Consider the following 23,424-nt stretch of genomic DNA (forward strand, 5'->3'; position numbering starts at 1 on the left):
TGAGGTTATTGGAATGGCTAGGGGCACATTCTGGGAGACAAAAGGGTCACCATTGAAGAGAGCCATGGACTACACCCACCATCTCAAATTCTGAGAATGCAGTGGACACCCAAGTACATCATAATCAGGAAAGCCTCAGCACCTCACCATGCCTCAGACACATCTCCCATTGGCCCATCGTCCCTCAAACAGGATTGAGGTTATCAGCTGCTGCTTTGTTTTTGTGGCATCTTGAGTGAAGGAATCAGGTGGTCAAGTGTGTCCTCTCCAGCCTCATGGCCACATTCTTTCACGTTCCTTGCAGTGGGTTGAATAGTGGCCTCCAATGGGGTATGTGGAAGTCCCAGTCCATGGGACCCATGAATGTGACTTTATCTGGGAAAAGAGTCTTTATAAATACAAATTAGGGATCTTGAGGTGAACTTGTCCTGGATTATCCCCGTGGACCCTAAATCCAATGGCAAGCAAGAGAGAGAAGGGAAGAAGGCCCAGACCCAGAGGAAAAGTCATGTGAGGACAGAAGTAGAGATTGGAGTTACATACCTACATGCCAAGGACTGCCTGGAACCAACAGAAGCTGGAAGAGGTGAGGAAGGATTCTTCTCCCTCAAGCCCTCAGAGCGGGCATAGGCCTGCTGACACCTTGATTTCAGAATTCTAGCCCCCAGGAATGAGAGTAGACTTCTGTCATTTTAAGCCACCAAGTTAGTGGTCATTTGCTATAGCAGCCCTAGGTGACTATTATGTACTTTAATGTGCAACCCATTTCTTTCAGAAAGGATGGAATTATCCCATGTGGCAAAGGATGGCTCCCTGTGGAGCTGTCACAGCACAGGCCTGTAGTCTGAGCCTTCCTGCCACGGTGCTGCCCCAGAGCCCTAAGATGCTACAAAGCTCTTAGGGGTGAAGGCTCGCCTGGGCACACTGTCTACTTTGTACTCCTACAAGGACAACATGCCTCCACTGCACATGCTAGTTGCAATCACATATCTTACATGTGTAGAAGACTTGGAAGATTCTTTTGAAATACTTTCCCACTTTTTCTCAAATGGTCCTGAGTGCTCAGCAAGGCCATTATGTAACATGGCGAGCTTGACAAAGAGCACTTAAATGGTTCACCCGAAAATAAGAACTAAGGTTTTCCAATTTGGACCAGTGCTCCTTCTACCCTCTCCCCTGGACAGGCCACACCTGGGACAGCGAGGAGGCTGTGAGGCTATAGGAAACATGCAGTCATGTTTAAAACCAGAAGTATCCCAGACTCCTTCATTTTGCTTGGACGAATAAAATGTGTGTCCTGAGCCCCTAGGAAAATTAAAGAATAAGATGTGGTGCTTCCCAGACTTCAGTGTGCATATAAATCACCCGAGGAATCGGATTAAAATGCAGTTTCTAACTCTGTATGTCTGGGGTGGCACTTGAGATTCTGCATTTCTTGGAAGCTCTCAAGTGATAACTGTACTGCTGGTTTGCAGACCACACTTTTTGAGTAGCAATGAGATGTAGCTGCTGGCTAATTTCTTCAACTTTCAGCAGTAATTGACCGTGCTTGCTCTCTGCAATTCAGTAGTAAGAACGGTGGCTCTGAATTTATCATTTCAGGAGAGATTGGTGACTCTCAAGTTGTCAGTGCTTAGAGAAAAGTTTTATTGTGAATTGATAACCATAAAAATATTCATATCTTTTGGCCCAAAATTTCCACTTATGGGTGTTAATTCTAAATAAGTAACCCAAAAGATGGAAAAACCGATATGAACAATGGTGTCCTAAAACACTTTAAATTCTGTGTCTAGTATAAAGGAAATGATTACATTAATTATTATAAATTCACTCAAGACAATATTGTGGACATATGTTTATTTTCTCTCCCCCTCAAAAACAATATGTAAGCAAAGGAATAGAAATGGTATAAACTGACACAGTCAACAAATTAATGGATTAAGAGTTTCAACAGATTTTTCCAAGATTGAGAGTCTATGGAATTAGGGCATAACCATGGTCCCCTATCTCTATTTTTTAACTGGGTGGTGGGTATAAGGGTGATGTCCTTACAATTTTTATGTCTTTCTGTATCCCTGGAATATTTCAAAATTTAATTTAAAAAAGAAGGTTGGGGACAGAGTGAAGAACATTATATCCTACATGTTAAGAGTGTAAGTATTAAAACAAAGTGAGCCAGATTACCCAACAAAATTTGCTCTTGGCTCTTGAAGTTCTAGAGACCATGGAAGTTAAAAATAAAGCATGAGGCTAACCCAGACGAATGGGTAAAGTCTGTCTCTGGATTTTTGGATGCCTAGATCCATGCCCTGTAGGAAATCATCTCTCCCCTGTTTCTACCACCATAAAAGATGGGTAATTTATTCTCCAGAGAAATTGAGTCATATCAGCTCAGAATTCAGGCACCTTACATCATAAAGAGCCAGGTGAAAACAAGCAGATTAATAGAAGATCTATATACTGAACAGTGGGACCATCCACCCCTCCTCTGCCTGGCTCTCAACTGTCCAGGAGCTAAATGTGTATATGCCCACAGGCAAGAGACTCGGAAACTACAATCTGGGGGCCAAGTCACTCCATTCTACTGTTTTTGCAAATAATGCTTTATTGGAACACAAGCACACACATTCATTCATGAATTATTTATAACTGCTTTTTGCTGCAACAGAAGAGCTGAGTTATTGCAACAGTGACCTTCTGGCCTGTAAAACCTGAAATATTTACTGATTCTTACAGAAAACATTTACTTACCCGTGCTCTAGAGAAAAATCAATGTCCCCTGAGGAGAGGCCCCAAATCCCTCATTTGGAGATCTAGTTTAAAAAAGTCTGGTGAGCTGCCCATGACCTGACGATGAAGCCCTGTCCACATACACCTGTGTCTCCAAGCAGGTTTTAGTATCTTACTCTTACACACAAGCAGATGTGTGTAAGATTTTCCAGACACTCAAGGGAAACCCCAGTATGAAGGACTGTGATGCAAACAAAGAGCAAAAGCGACTTGGAGGAACCAAAAACTATTCAAAAAACAGAAAACAAAAATATGGAATTAATATCCTCAGAATGTTAATATCGGGGGCACCTGGGTGGCTCAGTCAGTTGAATGTCTGACTCATGATTTCAACTCAGATCATTATCTCAGGGTTGTGGGATTGAGCCCCATGTCCAGCTCTGTACTCAACAAGGAGTGTGCTTGAGATTCTCTCTCCCTGCCCCTCCCCCTCCACTCACACTCTCTTCTCTGTCTCTAATATATATATATATATATATATATATATATATATATATATATATATTTTTTTTTTTTTTTTTTTTTTTTTTTTAAGAAGAAATAAGGATGCCTGGGTGGCTCAACATCTGCCTTCGCCTCCCGGGATCAAGTCCCATATCAGGCTCCCTGCGAGAAGCCTGCTTCTCCCTCTGCCTATGTCTCTACCTTTCTCTCTGTGTGTCTCTCATGTCTCTCTTCTTTTAAATAAAGAAGAAATATTAATATCAGATATCAGAAGATATTTCATCTATGAATCAAGAACTAGATCCTATCATAAACAAGAGTGAACTCTGGAAACTTAAGAAAGTGATAGCCCAAATAAAATAAATAAATAAATAAATAATCAAACAAACAACCAGATAGGAAGGACTGTCAAGCAAAAAGACAAAAAAGATGAAAAGTGGCAGGGCAGAAGAACATTCTAGAAAAAAAAAATCTAAGAAAATTAGATTACCAATCCAGAATGTCCAACATCCAACTAGAAAGAATTATAGCAAGAGAAGACCAAGGAAATTAAGGGCATGAAATTAGCAAAGAAATAATACTTCTGGGAAATAATATTTTTTAAATTTCTTGCACCTTGTACCCAGCATAGTAAATAGAAACAACCAGCAAGGGCCAGGGTGAAATTTCAAGGCACTACAACCATACAGAGAAGACACTGTTTCAAGAAAGAAGAGACCTAAAGCCAAAGAACAAGAATCGAACTGAAGCCAGACTTCTCAGCAGTAACACTGGATGTCAAAATATGCGGTAGAGCAACGCCCTCAGAATTCTGTAGGAAGGTGATTTTTAATTTGGGGTTCTGTGTCCAGCACTTTCAGTCAAGTATCAAGATAGAATAAAAAATATGTTTCGACCTGCAAAGCTTTAAAATAGTTTTTACGTGTCTTTTCTTAGGAAACTACTCAAGGAGTGTTTCAACCCAACCAGGGAGTAAAACCAGTCAACAGATGTGAAGCCCAGAAAAGCAAGGGCTCCACACATAAGTGAAGGACATCCCAAGAGGGCGATGTGACATCACATGTGTGGAGCAAATAGTCCAGTCTGGAGCAAGAGTACTCAAGACTTGGAAGCGAGGGCCTCTGAGAGACAGGGAGACAGAACTGAACAACGATTATGTATTGTCTTTAAGATATGGAAAAATTATTGCTAGATGTTTTACAGATTTGTTAGAACACTTGAGGAGGGTAGTAGGCTACTTAGTTCAGCATAAAATAATTTGTATCTAGTTTAATAATGTGGACGCTGACTATTGATTTAACAAAAATTATTATATGTCTCCTAGGAGGATCATGAGAGGAGGTAGAGAGGGGGTAAGTTGGGGACTGGTGAAGGGAAAGTTAAATTCTCATCTAAAATAGATATTCAAGGGGTGCCTGGATGGTTCAGTGGCTGAGCATCTGCCTTCAGCTCAGGTCATGATCCCAGGGTCCTGGGATTGAGTCCCACATCAGGCTCCCCATGGGGAGCCTGCTTCTTTCTCCCTTTGCATATGTCTCCGCCTCTCTCTGTGTGTCTCTCATGAATAAATAAAATATTTTTAAAATAAAATAAAATAGATAATCAAGAACAACTGTAAAAACAAAATTTAGAAATATACAGGTAAGTCCTTAAGGAAACAGAATGGTAGAAAGTGGATGTCTCTGTGAGAAAGGATGGGAGAAAAAAAACTCTCTCTTCTCTTTTTTTTTTCTCTAAATTTGCTATTTGTGTGTGTATGTGAAATCACTTAGTACTGTTTTATTGTTTTAAAAAGATTATATGGCTGTTTAAATTATAACTGAAAAAACTAAGTCGCTTTGTGGAAAAATGCTTGTAATGCATTACCTCCTTTTGGTCTATCAGGATTTTAGTCTTTGAAATAAAGACATTCCCCAGTTGGGAACCCGTGGCTGGCAGCCTGAAGGGACTCTGGTGTCCTTGGTGTGACCCAGATGTCCTGAGATCCATAGTCTCTGTGAGGGGTAACACACAAGCAGGTGTAGACCTATCAGTCAGGCTAACCGCAGCCAGGAAGGGTGCGCCAGGGTCCAGGTAAAGAGGAAAGTGGGGAAAAGATATAAAATGCATATGTATACTATGACGGCATGATGCAAAAATGATACACTGGCCATGAGAAGGAAACAGGCAGAAATGAAACAGTTGAGTTTATCAGAGGTGGAAGTGAAGGTGTTTTTCCTTTAACTTAGAATTATACGAAGACAGTTTTAATGCTTGTGTAAAACAGAATACAAGTTTTTATGGGAAATCAGCGGCATTCTTTGCTCTGCTTCCCTCCTGCAGCTTAATTGCTTACACGGAACAGTATGTGGAATATGATCCTTTGATCACCCCAGCCGAGCCGTCCAATCCCTGGATCAGCGACGATATCACTTTATGGGACATAGAGATGAGGTAAAAAAAAAAAAAAATTAATTTTTTAAAAAAGTGTGAATGTTTGAGAAGGAAAGAGATGTGGGGGGAAGATCATGAGATAGTGAGATTCCATTATTTCCTATCTTAATTTGACTATTTTTATCACTAGAACAGAAAGCCTTCAAGTTACCTCCTAAGTTCTGCTTGCACATGGCCCTGCCTCCCTATGCCTTTGGTTTGTGCATGGATCCTTAGTGGCTTCCTCTGACCTCTCTCTGCCCCTGGGATATCATGCTAACAGGGACAGTCCTTCACATTTCTTAGTTCTTTTCTTTTTTTTTTTTTTTAATTTTATTTATTTATTTTTAGAGAGAGAAAGCATGGTGGGGTGGGGGGCGGGATGGAGAAGCAGATCATGACTCCAGCCAAAACCAAGAGTCAGGGCCTCAACTGACAGTGCGGCGTTTCCTAGTTCTGATTGCTGGAGGGGAAAAAGTCTATTGGCCAAATTTTTTATATATATATAACAGTGGCAACAACAATAGTTAAGTGTTACCCCTGACTCAGCACTGGCCACGTAGTACGGGAGTGCCTGGAGTCCCCACGGCAGGTAAACATTATTCTCAACTTTTAACAGAGGAGGAAACTGAGGCATAGGGGAGTTAATGAATTTGCTCAAGGTCACACAGCGAGTGGGTAGCAGAGTTAGGATCAGGACCCAGACAGCAGGTTCCAGAGCTGTGGTTTTCATGGCTCTGCTCCTCAGGAGGGACTGCAAGGGGCTCTTTTTGCCTGTGAGGGAAGCTAGTGGGTTTACTTAACAGCTGAGAAGCCGAAGCCCGGAGGGACCTGGACCAGAGTCAGTCACAGAGGGAAGTGCACAGACAGATCTCATGTGGTGTGTGGTGTGCCCCTGCACCCTCTGCCCCTCGGCTAGAGTTTTTATTTCATTTTTCTTTCCTGTATATCACCCTCATTTGCTTTCTGGTTTCTTGCTTGTTTCTGGTTTCTTTTCTGGAAATAAACCTTACAAAAAGTTAAACCTTAAAAAAAAACAAGTAATAAACCTTACAAAAAGTAATAAAAGTCTGGGGCGCCTGGGTGGTTCTGTCAGTTAAACATCTGCCTTCGGCTTAGGTCATGGTCTCAGGGTCTTGGGATCAAGCCTCCCACCTGTTGGGCTCCCTGCTCAGGAGGGGAGTCTGGTTCTCCCTCTTCCTCTGCCCCTTTGTCACTCGTACTCTCGTGTGCTCTCTCTCTCTCTCTCAAATAAATAAATAAATCTTTTTTAAAAGATGAGAAATCTTTTTAAAAAGTAATAAAAGTCTTTTATTACTCTTATATTTTGCTTGTTATAGAAAGTTTAAACTATTCAGCTGTGCTTAATGAAGAAAAGTCACTCTCCCTCTCATCCAATGTCACTTTCCAGAAAGAGTCTTTGTTTATGATCTAATGCATAGGCCCCAAACTGAGCCAGGGCACCCTGGGCTGCTGCAGGGAATTCACAGGATTACCCTGGGGCTGCTCGAAACCCTTGGGGAAGCACGGTGACGTCTGATGTGTGTCAGAGACTGCATGAAGTACTGCTGGAGGCCCTTCCCTGTTTTCAACATCTCACTTTACATTCCTTTCAGTGATGTCATATCTTTGTAAATCTGGGTTTTCAGGGCAGTTGCTAGATAAAAAGCCAGTACTGTACAAACATCAAAATGGAACAGAAAATGAGCGTGTTGGGTTCCAGTCTGATTCCAAAGTACAGGAAGATATACGGTGCTCAACAGGCCCACATGGTGGTTGTTTATGAATGAAGTAAACCTTGTTTTTTTCTTTAAATTTATATGTACTTTTAGGACGTAAATATATATTAAGTCTTCTGGACCTGACTATTTAAAAGACAAAGCTATTACATGTTTTGTTTGGGTTTTTTTTTTTTTTGGCCCAGAGGCACCATGCAAACATTACTGAGACACTAAGGGTACGGTGAACTTGGGAAGTTTGGGAACTTTTGATTTAGAGTCTATCCTTTTAGATTCTTACCTATATACAATATCATATTCTATTGCATAAATTAATTCATTATATATACATTGTCCCATAATTTTTTAAATAGCACATCATGGGAATCTTTCTCTGTAAATACATATAAACTCATCTTACCTTACCCTTTTCAATAACTATGTAGTGTCCCCTTGCATGAGTGTAGTATAAAGTATTTAACCAATCTCCAGGTTGTAAACATGAAGGTTATATCCCCCCCCCCTTTTTTTTGGCTAGTGTAAAAAATGATATTAAGGACATTCTTATACACAAGTCCAATTATTGCTTTAGGATAAATTTCCAAGAGTGGAATTGCTAGGCCTGGCATGTATATTTTGATTTTAGTTTATATGGCCAGATTCCTCTTGAGCAAAGTAATACCATTTTTTTTCATGCCTTCAGCTTAAAAGTGTCCGTTTCCCACATCTATCACCAACCCAAATGTTATCAATCTTTGTCATCTTTGCAAGTGTAATAAGTTAAAATAAAAATCCCATTTCTTTTTCACTTCTTTGTTAAGAGACTAGAGAATCTTTTCTCATGGTTGGTATTCATTTTTCTCTTGTGTTTTGACTGTTTTGTGTTCTTCACTTACTTTTCTAGTGGCATGTTTTGCTTTGGACATTGAGATATAAAACAGTTACATTTACTTGGATTATATATTTTATCTTTTTCCTGGTATTTCATGTTTTCTGGATCTTATTCTTTTTGTTTCTTTTCCTCTTCCCTGATTTTTGCTTTATTAATCAAGTGTTGTATTAGCTTTCCTTACCCTAGTTTCTATTCTAGTCATATTTACTTTTAAATGTCTTAAATTATGGGCAGCCCTGGTGGTGCAGTGGTTTAGCACCGCCTGCAGCCCGGGGTGTGATCCTGGAGACCCGGATCGAGTCCCACATCAGGCTCCCTGCATGGAACCTCCTGTGTCTTCTCCCTCTGCCTGTGTCTCTGCCTCTCTCTCTCTCTCTCTCTCTCTCTCTGAATAAATAAATAAAACCTTTAAAAATAGGGTTTTTAAATTCTAACTAATGCCATCAATTCATACAAATAATAATAAAGTGTTTAAAATAAAGAATAGAATAAAATAGATTTGCCTCCTCCAAATCCCATTCTTCTTGATAGGTTTGTTAACCTGATATATTTTAAACCAACATTTTGGGACTTATATTTCTCCATCAACATTAAATGAAAAATAGTTTATAGATGAGTATCTTTTTTCTAATAGTTCTGATGTGTCCTACCTCATCTCTTCTACTCTGATCCAAGAATTAAAATCTTTCTTTAACTCAAGGTATTTTCTCTCCTTTTCTTTTTAATCACTACTACTCTTTCTTCTGTTTTATCCTCTCTTTTCAGGAAATCCTTTGGTAGAAACTCAGCCTCTGGAATGGAGCAGCCATATCTCTCTTTTCTCTTTTATAATTCCCATCTCTTAGTCCTTTTAGTCTATATTCAAGGATAGAATTCCTTGAGTTACTCTTCAGAGCCTCCAGCTTGGTATTCAGTGATGCCCATTCTGTGATTTTATACTTCACGAGTTTTTCTTTTCCTACTGAGTGTTGGGAGGGCTGAGTGACAATCATGCTTTTCATTTCCAAGAATTCTTAATACTTCTTGGACTCCTTTTTCTTAGTAGTCTGCTCTGTTCTTCTGATATGTATCCTTTTAAGTCCCTCTGAGGATGTGATACAGGTTTGGTTTGGTTTGGTTTTCATACTTCCTCTCTATTTGTGACAGTCTGTTTCATTGGTGATCATTTATCACAGAATCAATCACTGTGACTAATCACCACCGTTCAGAGCAGATCAGCCTGTCTTTTCATATACCCAGCAATTTGAGGGACTGTTGGTTTTCATAAGTGAAGTTCTTGACTATCAACTCTAGCCATACATTAGAACCACCTGGAGAGTTTATTAACACAGCAAACAGAAAATAAAAACAACAACAACAAAAAAAAAACTAATGCCCAGTCCCCTCCCTGGGACAATTAAATCAAAATTTCTGTCAGTGGGGCATTAGTTGTCTGTTTGTCTGTTTGCTTGTTTTTAATCTGTCCAACTGATTCTAAAAGGCAGCCCTGATCTAGATGGACTAGATTAGTGAGGACTCCCTCAGTAACTTTGGGGGTCTGTGGTTCCCAAAGCACGGGGTACATCAGATTCACCTAGGATGCTCATACAAAACTCAAAGACAACCTACAGAATGGGAGAAGATATTTGCAAATGACATATCAGATAAAGGGCTAGTTTCCAAGATCTATAAAGAACTTATTAAACTCAACACCAAAGAAACAAACAATCCAATCATGAAATGGGCAAAAGACATGAACAGAAATCTCACAGAGGAAGACATAGACATGGCCAACATGCACATGAGAAAATGCTCTGCATCACTTGCCATCAGGGAAATACAAATCCAAACCACAATGAGATACCACCTCACACCAGTGAGAATGGGGAAAATTAACAAGGCAGGAAACAACAAATGTTGGAGAGGATGTGGAGAAAAGGGAACCCTCATACACTGTTGGTGGGAATGTGAACTGGTGCAGCCACTCTGGAAAACTGTGTGGAGGTTCCTCAAACAGTTAAAAATATACCTGCCCTACGACCCAGCAATTGCACTGCTGGGGATTTACCCCAAAGATACAGATGCAGTGAAACGCCGGGACACCTGCACCCCGATGTTTATAGCAGCAATGGCCACGATAGCCAAACTGTGGAAGGAACCTCGGTGTCCAACGAAAGATGAATGGATAAAGAAGATGTGGTTTATGTATACAATGGAATATTACTCAGCTATTAGAAATGACAAATACCCACCATTTGCTTCAACGTGGATGGAACTGGAGGGTATTATGCTGAGTGAAGTAAGCCAGTCGGAGAAGGACAAACATTATATGTTCTCATTCATTTGGGGAATATAAATAATAGTGAAAGGGAATATAAGGGAAGGGGGAAGAAATGTGTGGGAAATATCAGAAAGGGAGACAGAACGTAAAGACTGCTAACTCTGGGAAACGAACTAGGGGTGGTAGAAGGGGAGGAGGGCGGGGGGTGGGAGTGAATGGGTGACGGGCACTGGGGGTTATTCTGTATGTTAGTAAATTGAACACCAATAAAAAATAAATAAATAAATAAATAAATAAATAAATAAATAAATAAAAAAGAAGACAGATGCCCCAGAATGGTTCTGGGTGTCTGTATTTTGAGCAAGTGTTCTAGGTGATTCTGAGGCACAGCAGTTTGAGAAGTCCTTGTGTGGTTCCCGGAGTTTCCCCGACCACCACCCCGCAGGCTCTCCTCTGAGCAGTCCATGTGGCTGTAGGGCTTCACTGGAGTGTTATGGGGGGCCATAGGTCAGTCAGCAGGGTCTGCCTCTGGGACCTGGCCATCTGGGCCAAGAGCAGACTGAAAGACTCCTCTCAGAGCAGGACAGGTGGTCGAGCCCCACCTTCCCTTAGCCTGACATCCCAGCAAGCTGGGTGTTCTGCTCTGTCTCAGATCCCGAGGGGTTTCTGAAGTTCTTCAGTTTCTTGTCTTTATGTTCCCAATAAGTCCACTCTTCTCCCTTCTGCTGAGGGGTGATATGGATCCTGATTAGATTACAGAAGCCAAAGAAAAGTAAGAGGAAAACCGAAAGTCGTTAGAAGTTTCCCTGTTTTGCTGAGATGTTTTTCCCAGCTATATTTGCTGTTCACCCAAGATTACAGAGGCACTACTCTCTGGTTTTATTACCCATATTATGAGCTAACTGGAAAACACCCCCGATTTGCTGAAGACACCCTCTCTGCCATAGGGAGCCTCTGGTCCATATTTCTTTTTCTTTCTTTCTTTCTTTCTTTCTTTCTTTCTTTCTTTCTTTCTTTCTTTCTTTCTTTTCTTTCTTTCTTTCTTTCTTTCTTTCTTTCTTTCTTTCTTCTTTCTTTCTTTCTTTCCTCTTTTTTTTTTTAATCTGGTCCATATTTCTGAGTTTCTTCCATATGTCCCCTGTCCAATGCCCACCAACTGCCTCAACTTCCAGTCCTACTGCTCAGAACTTGGGGTTTTCCCAGGCTTCTGGGGACGCAGCTAATTTCTTTCCAGATGGCCCCAGAATCAGGTGGCTCTCAATCAGTTGACACCAGTTCAGTCCATCTGCTTTATACTTTCCCCAAATTTCTCAGTTTATCATCTGCTAATGGCAAATTTCTTTGCCTCTACGTTCTATGGACTTTTTTTCATTTTAACTTTATTTTCTTGAACTCCAGACTCTTGCCTGTTCTCTCTTCCTGAACCACTTCCCCAGAACCTCCCCTGGTTCTTTTGAGAACTTTCCGTTCTCATTCGAGTCTCACTCAGCATGGGTGACCCTTCCTCAGAAAGGTCTGCTGTGATCATTCACTCTCTAGTGGTCACGCCACCCATTCAGCTATTCTCTAGCACATCCTCCCCCTGGTTCTCTTTCTAGTTAGGACTTAAAATAAGACTGAAATAGGACTATGTCTGACACATAGTAGGCATTCAAAAAGTATAGACTGGATGGAAGCTAGATGAAGGAGTGACTATTGCAAATACGTATTGAGAACTTACCATGTGCTGCTTCCAAACAAAAAGATCTCTCAAGGTGCAAATGTAACAAGGTGCATAAAGCATGCTATCCTCCCTCCCAGCCCCAGGATTCCTTCTCATTTAGCAAAGGACATGGTTAAGTCACTTAGGCACAAAAATCAGGCTCTGAAGGCAGGGGTGCTGACAGAGACTCAAACAAGGGGAGGGACTTGTGACATAAGAAAATGAGAAGAATGTATTTTTTTGTTTCTGAGAGGGGAGACCTAAGTGCAGTGAGAAGCAAGAGATAGCAGAGTGTGGGAGAGATCAGGCCTTGGTGCAAGGCCAGGAGGAGCCCTAGTACTGCTGGTGTCCAAGGACTTTGCAAAAGCAGGAAAGTCAAGCATATGGTTTTTTAAAAGTCTGCTGCTGGGTGGTGCAATAGGTAGCCCCCTTCTCAAGACTTTTGAATCTTAGTAAAGGCTTCTACCCCCTCCAACACCTCATGGGAAGGAGATTTGGGGTGAAGATGAGTGGCGGGTTGTGGGAGGCTTGTTGAAAAGTGGAGGCCATAGGTAGGAAAGCAGGACTCCCCTTGGGAACTCAGGTTAGTCTGAGCTGGGCTTTGATTTCTACTGGGCCTGAGCAAGGGGCTCCTCAAAGTCTGCAAAGGGGAGACTCGTTATGATGTCCAGAGTAGGGGGCATCACACAGTGTCTGTATTCTACGGAGTTCATCATACTGTCTCTGCCATATAGACGGCCCATTGGAGGACAGCAACAGGACTTAACAGGATAACTGGCAAGGTGATACAGGATATAGTATAAATAACGGAAAATTGTACTTAAATCCTTTCTCCTTCTCAGATAAACTATTAGATCTAGAAATCCAAGGATCTGTTCAGAGGGCAATAAAAGATTGCCCTTTTAGGGATGGGCAAATGACATCTTATTTATGTCTATCTGATAAAACATTCTGAGAAGTAAAGTTTAAAGAGAAGAGTGACAGCCAGGGCTCACTGTGGAGGAAAAATCAGCTGAAAGTTGCCAGGTTGCAGTTGGAGAGAACCCTGTAGTCTAAATACCACCAGGAGAGTGTCTCAGGGAGGCCTCTGGAAAGTACTCCTGGTCATGCCATCAACCAGATAGTGGATCTAACAAAAATGTGGCATTGCCAGAATTGTGGTTCATAATTTGCTTTCTCCATGTGATTCAGGTTTATCTTTCTTTCTCCACTGGACATCAGGTGCATGAGCCAAGAACCACAAGGAATCTGGTTTATCCTGTTCGGCCCTAGGTACCCAACTACCAGCCAGCCTGACCTGCTGAGAGGCAGCGACTATCCCCAGACACCACTGCCTATACTCAGCAAGTCTGACAGAAGTATTAGTCCAGCATATTAGTCAAGCTTCTTCTCTGTGATGGTCAGTCTCTAAATACAGCCCCATCTGCGCCTTCCCTCTTTGTGTGCATGGGCTACTTCTTACATCAGAAGGTGACACCTCCCTACCTTTTCACCTGGGCTGGCCGTGGAACCTCATTGGAACAATAGAGTGTGGCAGAAGTAACATTCTGAGAACAGGTCATAAAGCAGCTCTATGTCTTATACCTCAGTCATTTAAAGACATTTGCTCCTGAGACATTCCTTCTTGGAAGCCACCGGCCATGCTGTGAGAATCCCAGGCCATCGATGAGACCATGTCATCAACAACCCCGGCTGAGCTCCTGACAAACAACCAGTATCCCTTGCCATGTGATGCACAATCTTGGGTGTGCAACCCAGTTGAGCCTTCCAATGATCCCATCCCCAGATTCTAGCTACAGCTACTTAAGACCACATATGAGAACCACCCAGCTGAGTCCAGTCAACCCAGGGGACAGTGAAAACGAATAATAAATCACCATTTTAAGCTAGAGTTTGGGGATGATTTGTTACACAGCATTACATACCGGGACCACTTGCCATCAGAGTAGTCAGGACCCCACAGCCGTTCTTGGGGCATCAAATAAAATTGCCATTGTTCCTTCAATAGCCTTGATCCTAAAATGGCATCACTGGATATTTTCTGTTTAAGGAACTGTCCCTTGTTTCATAATTTTTCTAATGACTCGAAGGTATTTTCAAGATGACTTACATCATTCCCTAAATCTTCATTTGGATATCAAATGAGGGAAATGTAATAAAAGGCAAGGTAATGGAAAAAAAAGAAAGGCTTTAGAGACAGGCAGACCAAGTACCAATTCCAGATTGCCTTTTACCAACCATATGGCTTTGGGCATTCTGACCTCTCTTGAGCTCTGGACATCTGAATATAAATCTTCACTTTGCAGGCTTATATTGAGATTCAAAGGGACCACAGTAAGGAAATCTCCTTGTGTAGCACTACATTGGCCCTGCAGAAATGTTTTACAGATGGCTGCTTCTTCTGAGTATGGCTTTCTTATTCTCAATGTGGGGGATTTCTACCATGCTTAGGCTGGGAGATCAGTGGAAATGAAAGATGGACTCCACTGGGAAGCCACCTGTCTTTGCTCCCTGCTGGTTTGGGCTGCCCAGTGGGCCATAGGAATTTGGTGAGAACTGGACACAGAAGACAAATTAAAGAAAAGGCATCCACCTAGCAATTAGAAAATTCTGTCAGGGTAAGGACATATCATCCACATCACTATACACATTTTCTTATTGATTTCCTCTTAATGCAGAACATTTGTGATGTGAAAATCCTATGATGAACACAAAGATTCATGAGACATGGTCTCTGCCCTCAAAGAGCTCACAAGGTAGCTGGAGGGCCAGTGACATACCCTTGAAAGGTTAAACAATGGTACAAACTATAAGCAAACATATGTCATAAGGAAGCATTTCTATGCAATGATTAGAAACAAAGGCTGTGAGTTCCATGAATTATTTGTTGGAGTTAGGCCAATGGAAAGTTATTGTACCAGTTACCTGGTGATGAATTTCTAGAGATGTTTTAATTTTCAAAATTATTTTATAACCCCACAAACCATTCAGTGGTAGCAACATGTTCAAATCTGATCTTGAACTTTAAAGACGGTGATGCTTGAAATACCCAAGTGATGCAGGAAACACATGTCTAGAGAAGCTGTGTCTAAGAAGCTCTTAATTGAACAGATCCCAATGGCCAAATGTACTAGGACAAAAGGAACAGATGTGGAGCATCCACATGTAGAAACAGGACCATGGATAATGGATAGTTGAGGGAACCCAGATGTACTTAGGTTGAGTAGTGTCACCCAAAAATTCATATCCTTCCCAGAACTTCTGAACATGATTTTATTTGGAAATAAGGCTGTTTCAGATACAGTTGGTTAAGATGGGGTCAAACTGGAGTAGGTGGGCTCCTAATCCAATATGACTGGTATCTTTATATAGAGAGAAAACAGACACATGCATGGGCAGAGTGCATGTCACATGAAAACAGACATACAGGGAGAACACCATGTGAAGACAAAGGCAGAGATTGGAATGATGCCTTGTAGGCCAACAATCACCAAGAATTGCTGGCTTCACCAGAAGCTAAGAGAAAGGCATGAAACTAAGTCTCCCCTACAGCCTTCAGAGAGCATGGCGCTGCCAACACCTTGATTTTAGACTTCTAGCCTCCAGAACTATGAGAGAATAGATTTTTGTTATTTTAAGCCACTCAGTAGGTTGATATTTTGTTATGGCCACCCTAAGAAACTACTGCATCAGGGCATCCTGTCTCTCCAGACTACCTTATTTCTGCTGAACGCTGAACTTGCAGCTATCTGGATGTCCTGATCTCTGTCCTATGGGCAGTTATGGCATGTGGCTTATGACCTAGGACCCTATTTCTACTTGAAGGGTCAGTGGAATATGTACACAAGTGAATTGCAAATGGAACTACAGAGCTGAAGGAAATAGTCTTATCTTCTGACAGCAAAAGAATAAGACCAACCCCTCCTTTGGTCTGAGGAGGTTCCCATGGGTGTGGGACAGCACAGCCCGGCTAAGAGCTATACTCTGGAGCCACACTGTCTGGACTCGTCTTGACTCCCATCACTTCCTAGTGTGTTTCTGGGCAAACGATCACTAGGCCTCAGTTTCCCTATCTGTAAAATGAGGACCCAGTGAGTTAGCAGAGTTAAGATGCTCGGAACAATGCCTGGAACATCGGAAACACTGAGCAGGTGGTTGTCCAAGAGACACAACATTCTGCTTCTAAGCAAGAGGTAGGGTTTATCCTGGATGAGCTGATGCATTTCTGACCCTTCTTATGTCACTCAGATCTAAATGAGACTAAAGGTGGTAGAGTCGAGAGTTGGGCTATTACTGACAGGCCCAGGCCATGGGAAGGGAAACCAAATCAACGGGGCTGTTTCATTTCCTGAGGACAGCGGCCGCTTGGCGGGTATCCTGGTGACCCTCACCTAAATGCCTTCTCCAAAGAGACGTTTTACTGTTGGCTGATGTTGTGCAAAGTCTGCATCTGGCGTGTGTGCAGGTTTATAGAATCCATCACTTAAATTTGAGACGTTGCCCTTCGGCGTGTGGCAGCAAAAACAGATTTGAGCTGGCGGAGGGAATATGACACAGGTTTTTGCCTGGCATTGATCATTTTTCTAAACCTTTGTTCTCCTCAAAAGCAAAGAGCCCAGCCAGCAGCGAGTCAAGAGATGGGGCTTCTCTTTCGACGAGGTATTAAAGGACCAGGTGGGGCGGGACCAGTTCCGGAGATTCCTGGAGTCGGAGTTCAGCTCAGAAAACCTCAGGTAACTCTCGCAAAGGCTGCAGCTGCGTGCCGAGTGTGTATATGAGATTCACATGTTCAGGCTTCCTTTCTCAATAAAATGTGATGGTGCCGACTCACATCCCCGCTAACCTGGCTCAGGCAGGAGTGGGGAAGGGCAGACTTGATGTGCAGCTCTGGTATCACCATGTCAGCACTCCTCGAAACCAGCATTTTTTGTTCTGTAAGTCCAGGTGACATCTGTTCAAGCTGTTGGAAACATGTCTCCCGTAATAAGTAAATGATCAAATGGTGACATGATCATTTGATGACACCGTGCATTAGCTAAAACCAGAGAACCGTAATGCTGCAGAGTGGAAAGGCAGCTCAGAGAGCCTCGCCTTCAAAACTTCTCACTTGGGGATCCCGAATGCTTGACAGGCTAACCAGGAAAAAAGAGGGATCCCTGAGCTCATTTCAGAATTTCAAAAAGCCAAAGTAGATACAGTTCAATACCTGGAGACATAATTGTAAAAGCTAATTAAAACATGTTTTTCCTTTTGGAGGGATGCTATCAACTCCGTGTAACGGTCGCTCTGGTCACCTGCTGCCAGTGAGAACATCTGATGGTTGCTGTTGGTCTCCAGCTAATCAAGATGAGGGAAAATGTATTGATGCATTAATAATTACTGTTCGGTAGAAGGAAAAAACAAAACTTTCAGAACAAGAAGTCCATGGAGAGAGGGAGGAGAGAGCATTCAAAGGGAAAGGGTCCACTGTCGTGAAAAGTTTGGGAACTTGTGGTTTATTCAGATTTCTATTGTATTAGAAGTAGACCTTGAGATCTATGGAGAAGGTGACTGGTCGGAGCCCCCTTAGTGATCTTAGCAAATTGGTGACTTCTCAGATGGAAATCTCAGTGTTTTTTCATGGTACCAGGTTCCTTTCTGTATGCTAGGTTAATTCCCATCTTCTAGTGTTTTTTTTTTTTTTCCAGAAGGGGTGGTTTTATTAAGTTTTAAAATGTTTTTTAACTTTAAAAAGTCAGAGCATATACTGTGGGCAAAGGACTGTCCACTCCGGTGTAAATGTGCAAAGTCCGTGTTATTTATTTGGCAGTAGAGACCATATCAGTCCCATATATCAATCAAACGATATTTATCCACACACCTATGTTGTATCAAGCCCTGCAAGAGTTTGCTGAGAGATGCACAAAAGTCAAGATACGTGATCTTTGCCTACAATGACCTTGTGGGTCCTTGAGGAGAAAACACAAGAAACTATTAAATCATTAAATGAATGTAAATGAGTATAAACTCTAAGAACTCTTTTGGAAATGTTTTTAAAAGGGAGGCATGAATATAAGCCAGAGTAGGCAAATCATAAGCTGGACTTTGAAGAATACACAGGATACCGATAGACAAAAAAGGAGGGAGAGTATTCTAAGCCGAAGACCCTACGAGCAAAAGTGTGGCAGTGGGACTCCCACATCGCACAGTCCCAGGAGGACGCATAGATGCCAGTTAACTGTATGTATCCAGGCCTTTCTAGGCAACCAGGTACCTAACCTAAAACAGATAAGGGCTGCATATCTGATTCCAGGTCAGGACACGAGGGTGTTTCCTTACGCTGAGGCGTTATTCTGAACACACTTCAGAGCTTTACTTCAATTCCTAATCAAAATTTGTAACAGAAGGCTTGACTTCTAAAACTCCTCATTAGGGTAGTGTTCGAACCAGCCTCCCAGGCTGTGCGCAGAGGTGGGTCTTGATTAGGAAGCATGATGCACTCAGGCAGCCTTTCTGTGCACCAGCCCAGGACCCACGCAGAGCTTGGTCCCCGGGAGCCACCCCTGGGAGTCTTGCTTTCCCATTTCTCTTTTTATCTCTGTCCCCTGTGGGGCCCCCAAAATAAAGTGGTATAGAGGCCTCCTTTACCCGATTATTTCTCAGCCCACGAGTGGCCTTTTGTGATCCTCGGCCACCTGCACCATTACACAGACTTTGCAGAATGACCAAAGGGTCCTGGTCATTTTGAGGGTCATTTTGATCAGGAGCGTCTGCTGGCTCAGCGCATCTGTGCCCAGTCTGAGTGCAGCCAGAGCCACACATCGCTTCAAACTAGTGTAACAAAAATGCATTACATTTAAGGCCAGGAGGGCCTGGAGGAGTATGTCCCTGGCAGGTGTTCAGCACCTCATCCTGCCATTACCTCTTGTCCCTTTGCCAGTTCCCTCCTCCTCTGTCAGGAGGCTACACTCAATCTTGAGTGAAAGAGTTGGGGGGGGGGGCTTGCGAGTGTGCCAGTGGCTAATCTACACCCCCGGCATGAATGCATAAATCCACACTTAAAGAGGGACCCCCTCTGATCCATGGCAGGAGAGAGGATAAAGAAAATAGAACAGCCAGAGATAAAAAGTACAGCCCAAGAGCTTATCAAATCCTCTCTGGAGACCCAAGTTCCACTTTTATGATATTCAGCATAATTGGATATATGGGGGAAAGTTCAGTTTGAAATCACACAGCTACCTAGGACTCTTCAGTCATCCAGAACCAGGTGGTTTTGCCCCTCCCCTTTGTATTCATTCCTCTGGCCACAGCTACTGGCTTAGCAGCCACCAGGACCCAGGGCCCAAGGACTCAGAGCTTTCCAGGGCAGCCACGGGGGTGCTGCAGTTGCACCTGCACCATGGTCCATGTGAATGGCACCCCCTGGAGCTGTATCATGTGGCATAACTCGGGGATCCTGCCATCTGTTGTGTTGGCCACGCTAGGGATCATCTCCTCTCCCAGGATTGATCAACAGCCCAGGCAGTTGGCAACAGAGGATGGGAAAAAAAGGAAAACCAGAACTCGACTGGATACATTGCAAAGGGCATCTCCATTTTGTCTTCCTCGCATCTCGCCAGCAGAAGGGCTACTTAGATCATAACATTTTTGCACAGCACCTGGAGTGCCAGTTAAGTGACCAAGTGGAATCTGTACCAGAGCTTCAGAGTACAGAACAGAGGAGCCCCAAAGGACGCAGAAATCGCTCTCATGACAACAAAGTGTCACCCTGGATCCTTAGAGGAAAGAGGTCTATGATAAAACGATGTAAGTTCAAGTCCCCTTTCATCAGGAGGTGAGATGAGAGAGAGGCGTCGTCCTCAGGACCTGGACGGGGCATGGCCAGTGCATTTTGCTGCAGCCCGCACAGCGTGAGAATGTACACTCCCTGTGACACCCCGAGCTGAGCCCAGGGCTCTGTTCAGTTGGAGTGAGCCCCTAGAAACAGCTGTTGGGGTCGGAGGGGCTGTAGAATGTGCATGGGCTCTCATCCACAAGGCGAGAAGCCGAGCCTTGGAGTGCATTATCTGACTTCGTCCTCCCGTCTCTTGAGTTCTCCCAGAATGGAGACAGGAGTCCCTTGCCCCCTCTCCACCTCCCCTATACCAGTCTCTGTCCTCCCCGGCTCGAGGCACCCTCTGCTGCATGGCAGGCCACGAGTTAAAACTCAAAACCCACAGCAAAGCGCGATCCCCCTACATTTTTTATGAGCTGTAACGTCTCCTGAGAGGACGTGGTTGTTCTTCTAACCTGCAGATTGATTATCCCAGTTCCACACGGTGTCAGCTGAAGGGAGAAGCAATTAAAGAGAGCATGGGGGAGTTGCCAGGTTTGCCTGGAGAGCCCCGCTCTCCGACAGTTGCCCCCGGTCCTAGGAGGACCCGGCGGGGACTCACCGCTAACCAAACACCTGATTAATCGGAACACAGGTGGCTCACACGTGGCCGTGGCAATCCTCGGCACCTCAGCCACTGCCCGGTGAGCGTGAGTCAGCCGCCCGTGGCCGCTGCTGCTGGTGGCCTGCCTGGTGGCCGCCGGGCCCCTGAGGATTTCTGCCCGGCCGGGGCCCCAAGCCACCTGCCTCCGTCTTTTCCCTGAGTCTCTGTTGACCAGCAGAGGGCATAGAAAGCCTTCCTTCAGCCGAGAGTTTGCTTTTCTCTGGGAATGAGCTAAAAGCCAGATTTTTTTCTCCCTAAACCATGAAAATCCCTGTTTATGGAAAAAATAGGTAAAGTAAGAACTGAGGGGCTGCCCAGAGCCCCCGGCAAGAGGGAGGATGACAACGGCTGCGTGGTTTTCCTGCTTCCAGCCCCCCTCCAGGAGAGAACCCCAGGGCTCATCAGCACCGTCCCGGGGACAGAGGGGGCGCCCGGGGCAGGGGCAGCGCGGGCACTACCCCAGGCCCACCGGGCTGCAGGGCGCGTGGCCTCTGGCCCCCGCCGCCTCCCTGCACAGGCCCCGGCTGCCCGCATCCCCGAAGCGTCCGCCCGGCTCGCTCGCGCCCGGGCTGCAGCGAAGCGGGCCAGATGGCCTCCCCGATACCAGCGCGTCCTCGCGGCCTGCCAGTCATGACAGCCCTTCTGCCGCAAGCCACCGAGGCTCGGCTGGCATCTTCCTCCCGGCCGCGGCCCCCACGAGGAGCCGGAGCCGTACCTGCAGGCTCCGAGCCTCGGGCCGGCCTCTGCCCTAGGTGGGGGTGCCGTGGCCCGGGGGGCAGCGTGGCCGGGGGTCTCGGAGGCCTCGGCTCGCGCCCCGCCTGGCCCGTGGGCTCACAGATGGCAAACGCGAACCACAGCCTGCTCTGAATTTCAAATTGACACAACGGTTCTCCGAGGCCGGTGACGGTAAACACATATGGGATGTCAGGATGCCGTTGTGACAGCATTTTTGCTGTCACCTGAGAAGGATAAGGCAGGTCACCTCCAAGGCAGACAGAAGGCTGGGTGGGTCCCCGGGAGGGCGGGGAGGGAAAAGCGGCTGAGGAATGCCATCTCCTCCTCCTCCTCTTCTAACGGGCCGTGGTTCCCCTCTTGTACTTTTATTTTCAAAAAGTCTTGGTGTATGACCAAGGGAACCTTCTCACTGTCATGTAAAACTTTGTCACATTGGACTCTGAAATCTCCATCCACATCCACTTTAGCCCTTCTCTGTACCCGGCTGGGTGATGTGCCTTCATGTGGCTCCCAAATCATTCTGCCCAAAGGGGCTCTGAGGCCTCAGCAACCACGGGAGCCTGCAGAGCTCAGAAGCTGCTGGGTCCTCAGGGCCTTCCCGGAGCTTGAGAGCTCCTCCTCAGAGCAGACTGAACAAGTGACAGAAGGTGACGCCCCACATGACATTGATTGAGGGAGCAGGAAATTGCCCGGGAACCATCCATTTGTGTGAGAAACTACAGGGTCTAGTAGCCTGGGGAAGGATGCTGGCCCAGAGAAGGTGCTTCCAGCCCAGGGACTCGGCCCAGAGGCGACTCCCTGAGGGGGGGCCCTTCTCCTAACAGTCCCACGACTCACCTAGTCTTTGGTGAGTTGCCCACGAGCACTCTTCCCAGTCCTTTGAAAAACCCACCCCAGCTTCCTTCTTTAGAGCTGGGTTTCCTAAATCTCACCTGCCCTCCAGACAAAGAAAGCCTAGAGGCACTGTCATCGCCAGATGACTATTTTCACCTTTGTGTTCCGGCCACCTCCTTCATTCCATGGCAGACTTGGAGGGTGGGACGGGGAGACCTAAGGAACCTGAGGCACGAGGCTGGGAGGTGAAAGAGCCCCAGTCCCCAGCTGAGTCTCAGGGGCCGCCTGAACAACCAGGCAGGTTCATAGTTCCTTTCAAACTCTGCCTCCAACCCTTTGCACTTTGCTCAGGGAACCCTTACAGTCCTCTCCCCGGTTGCCAGAGAATATGAGCACCAGACCTGTGGAAGAAAGAAAGCAGGCTGATGGTGAGAGGCAGGTGACCACAGATGGCAGCAGCAAGAACCCCTGGCAGTTTCTGCCCAGCCACCCAGGAGGAAAGGCTGGTACTGAACCTGTGGTCGCCGTCTTGACCCCTCCATGGCTCCCACCTGCAGGACCTGAAAGCATTTTGGTTACACCTTGGTGGGAACGTCTTCAGGCCCACATCATATATCCTGCCACCCTCTTCGAACCCACTTTACAGATAAGGAAAGAGGTGCCCAGAAAGGCACAATTCCAAGACAGCAGCATAGTCAAGATGAGGACAGAACTGTGTTTCCTGATCTTCTGGCCAAGTGAGGTCATTAAATCTCCTTCCCTGCCTCTCACTCTTCAGGACCAACAAGAGAATCATGAAGATTTTCTTTAAAGAAATTATTAGAATCCCAAAGGGCAAAGCAGGGGAAGAGTTGGAGTCCATTGAGCCCCAGCACATACTCACACACACACACACACACACACACACACACACACCTCCTTATAGAAATGGAGCTGTATTCCCGCAGTTAGCCACTGAGTGGCGCCTTTGGGCCATGCACTTGTCTCCTCTACAGCAACAGAAAAACATGCTTAACCTTTAAAAAAAAAAAAAAAAAGGAAAAAAACAAGTACATCTTACTTTGGGTGCAATTCGATGACAGATTGAATGCACTTTCCACCATGCCGTGGTTCAGCTTCTCTGTCCCTGCCCTTTCACTGACTTGAGTATGTGTGAATCCTGTGGTTGTGGGAACCACATA

At 44.7% G+C, this 23,424-nt stretch overlaps 1 protein-coding gene and 1 long non-coding RNA gene across 19 annotated transcripts in view; one reads left to right on the forward strand and one right to left on the reverse strand.

Annotated features, from left to right (window-relative positions):
• The window catches only part of RGS6 (regulator of G protein signaling 6), a 580,135-nt gene that overhangs the window by 513,248 nt on the left and 43,463 nt on the right, over window positions 1-23,424 (forward strand). For all 18 annotated transcript variants that reach the window (XR_007412708.1, XM_049113649.1, XM_025443423.3 and 15 more), the window contains 2 exons: window positions 5,557-5,667; window positions 16,826-16,951. Coding sequence is in view for 17 of the 18 variants with exons in the window: in XM_049113649.1 (XP_048969606.1) it covers window positions 5,557-5,667; window positions 16,826-16,951 (237 nt within the window). In the remaining variant the exon portion in view is untranslated. The remainder of the gene's footprint in view (window positions 1-5,556; window positions 5,668-16,825; window positions 16,952-23,424) is intronic.
• LOC118355409 (uncharacterized) lies at window positions 10,834-13,694 on the reverse strand. Its single transcript, XR_004817767.1, has 2 exons — window positions 12,237-13,694; window positions 10,834-11,260 (listed from the first exon to the last, which is right to left on the reverse strand). It is a non-coding gene; the product is annotated as an uncharacterized LOC118355409 (long non-coding RNA).

Source organism: Canis lupus, chromosome 8, assembly GCF_003254725.2.
Source record: "Canis lupus dingo isolate Sandy chromosome 8, ASM325472v2, whole genome shotgun sequence".
Classification (NCBI taxonomy): Eukaryota; Metazoa; Chordata; class Mammalia; order Carnivora; family Canidae; genus Canis; species Canis lupus.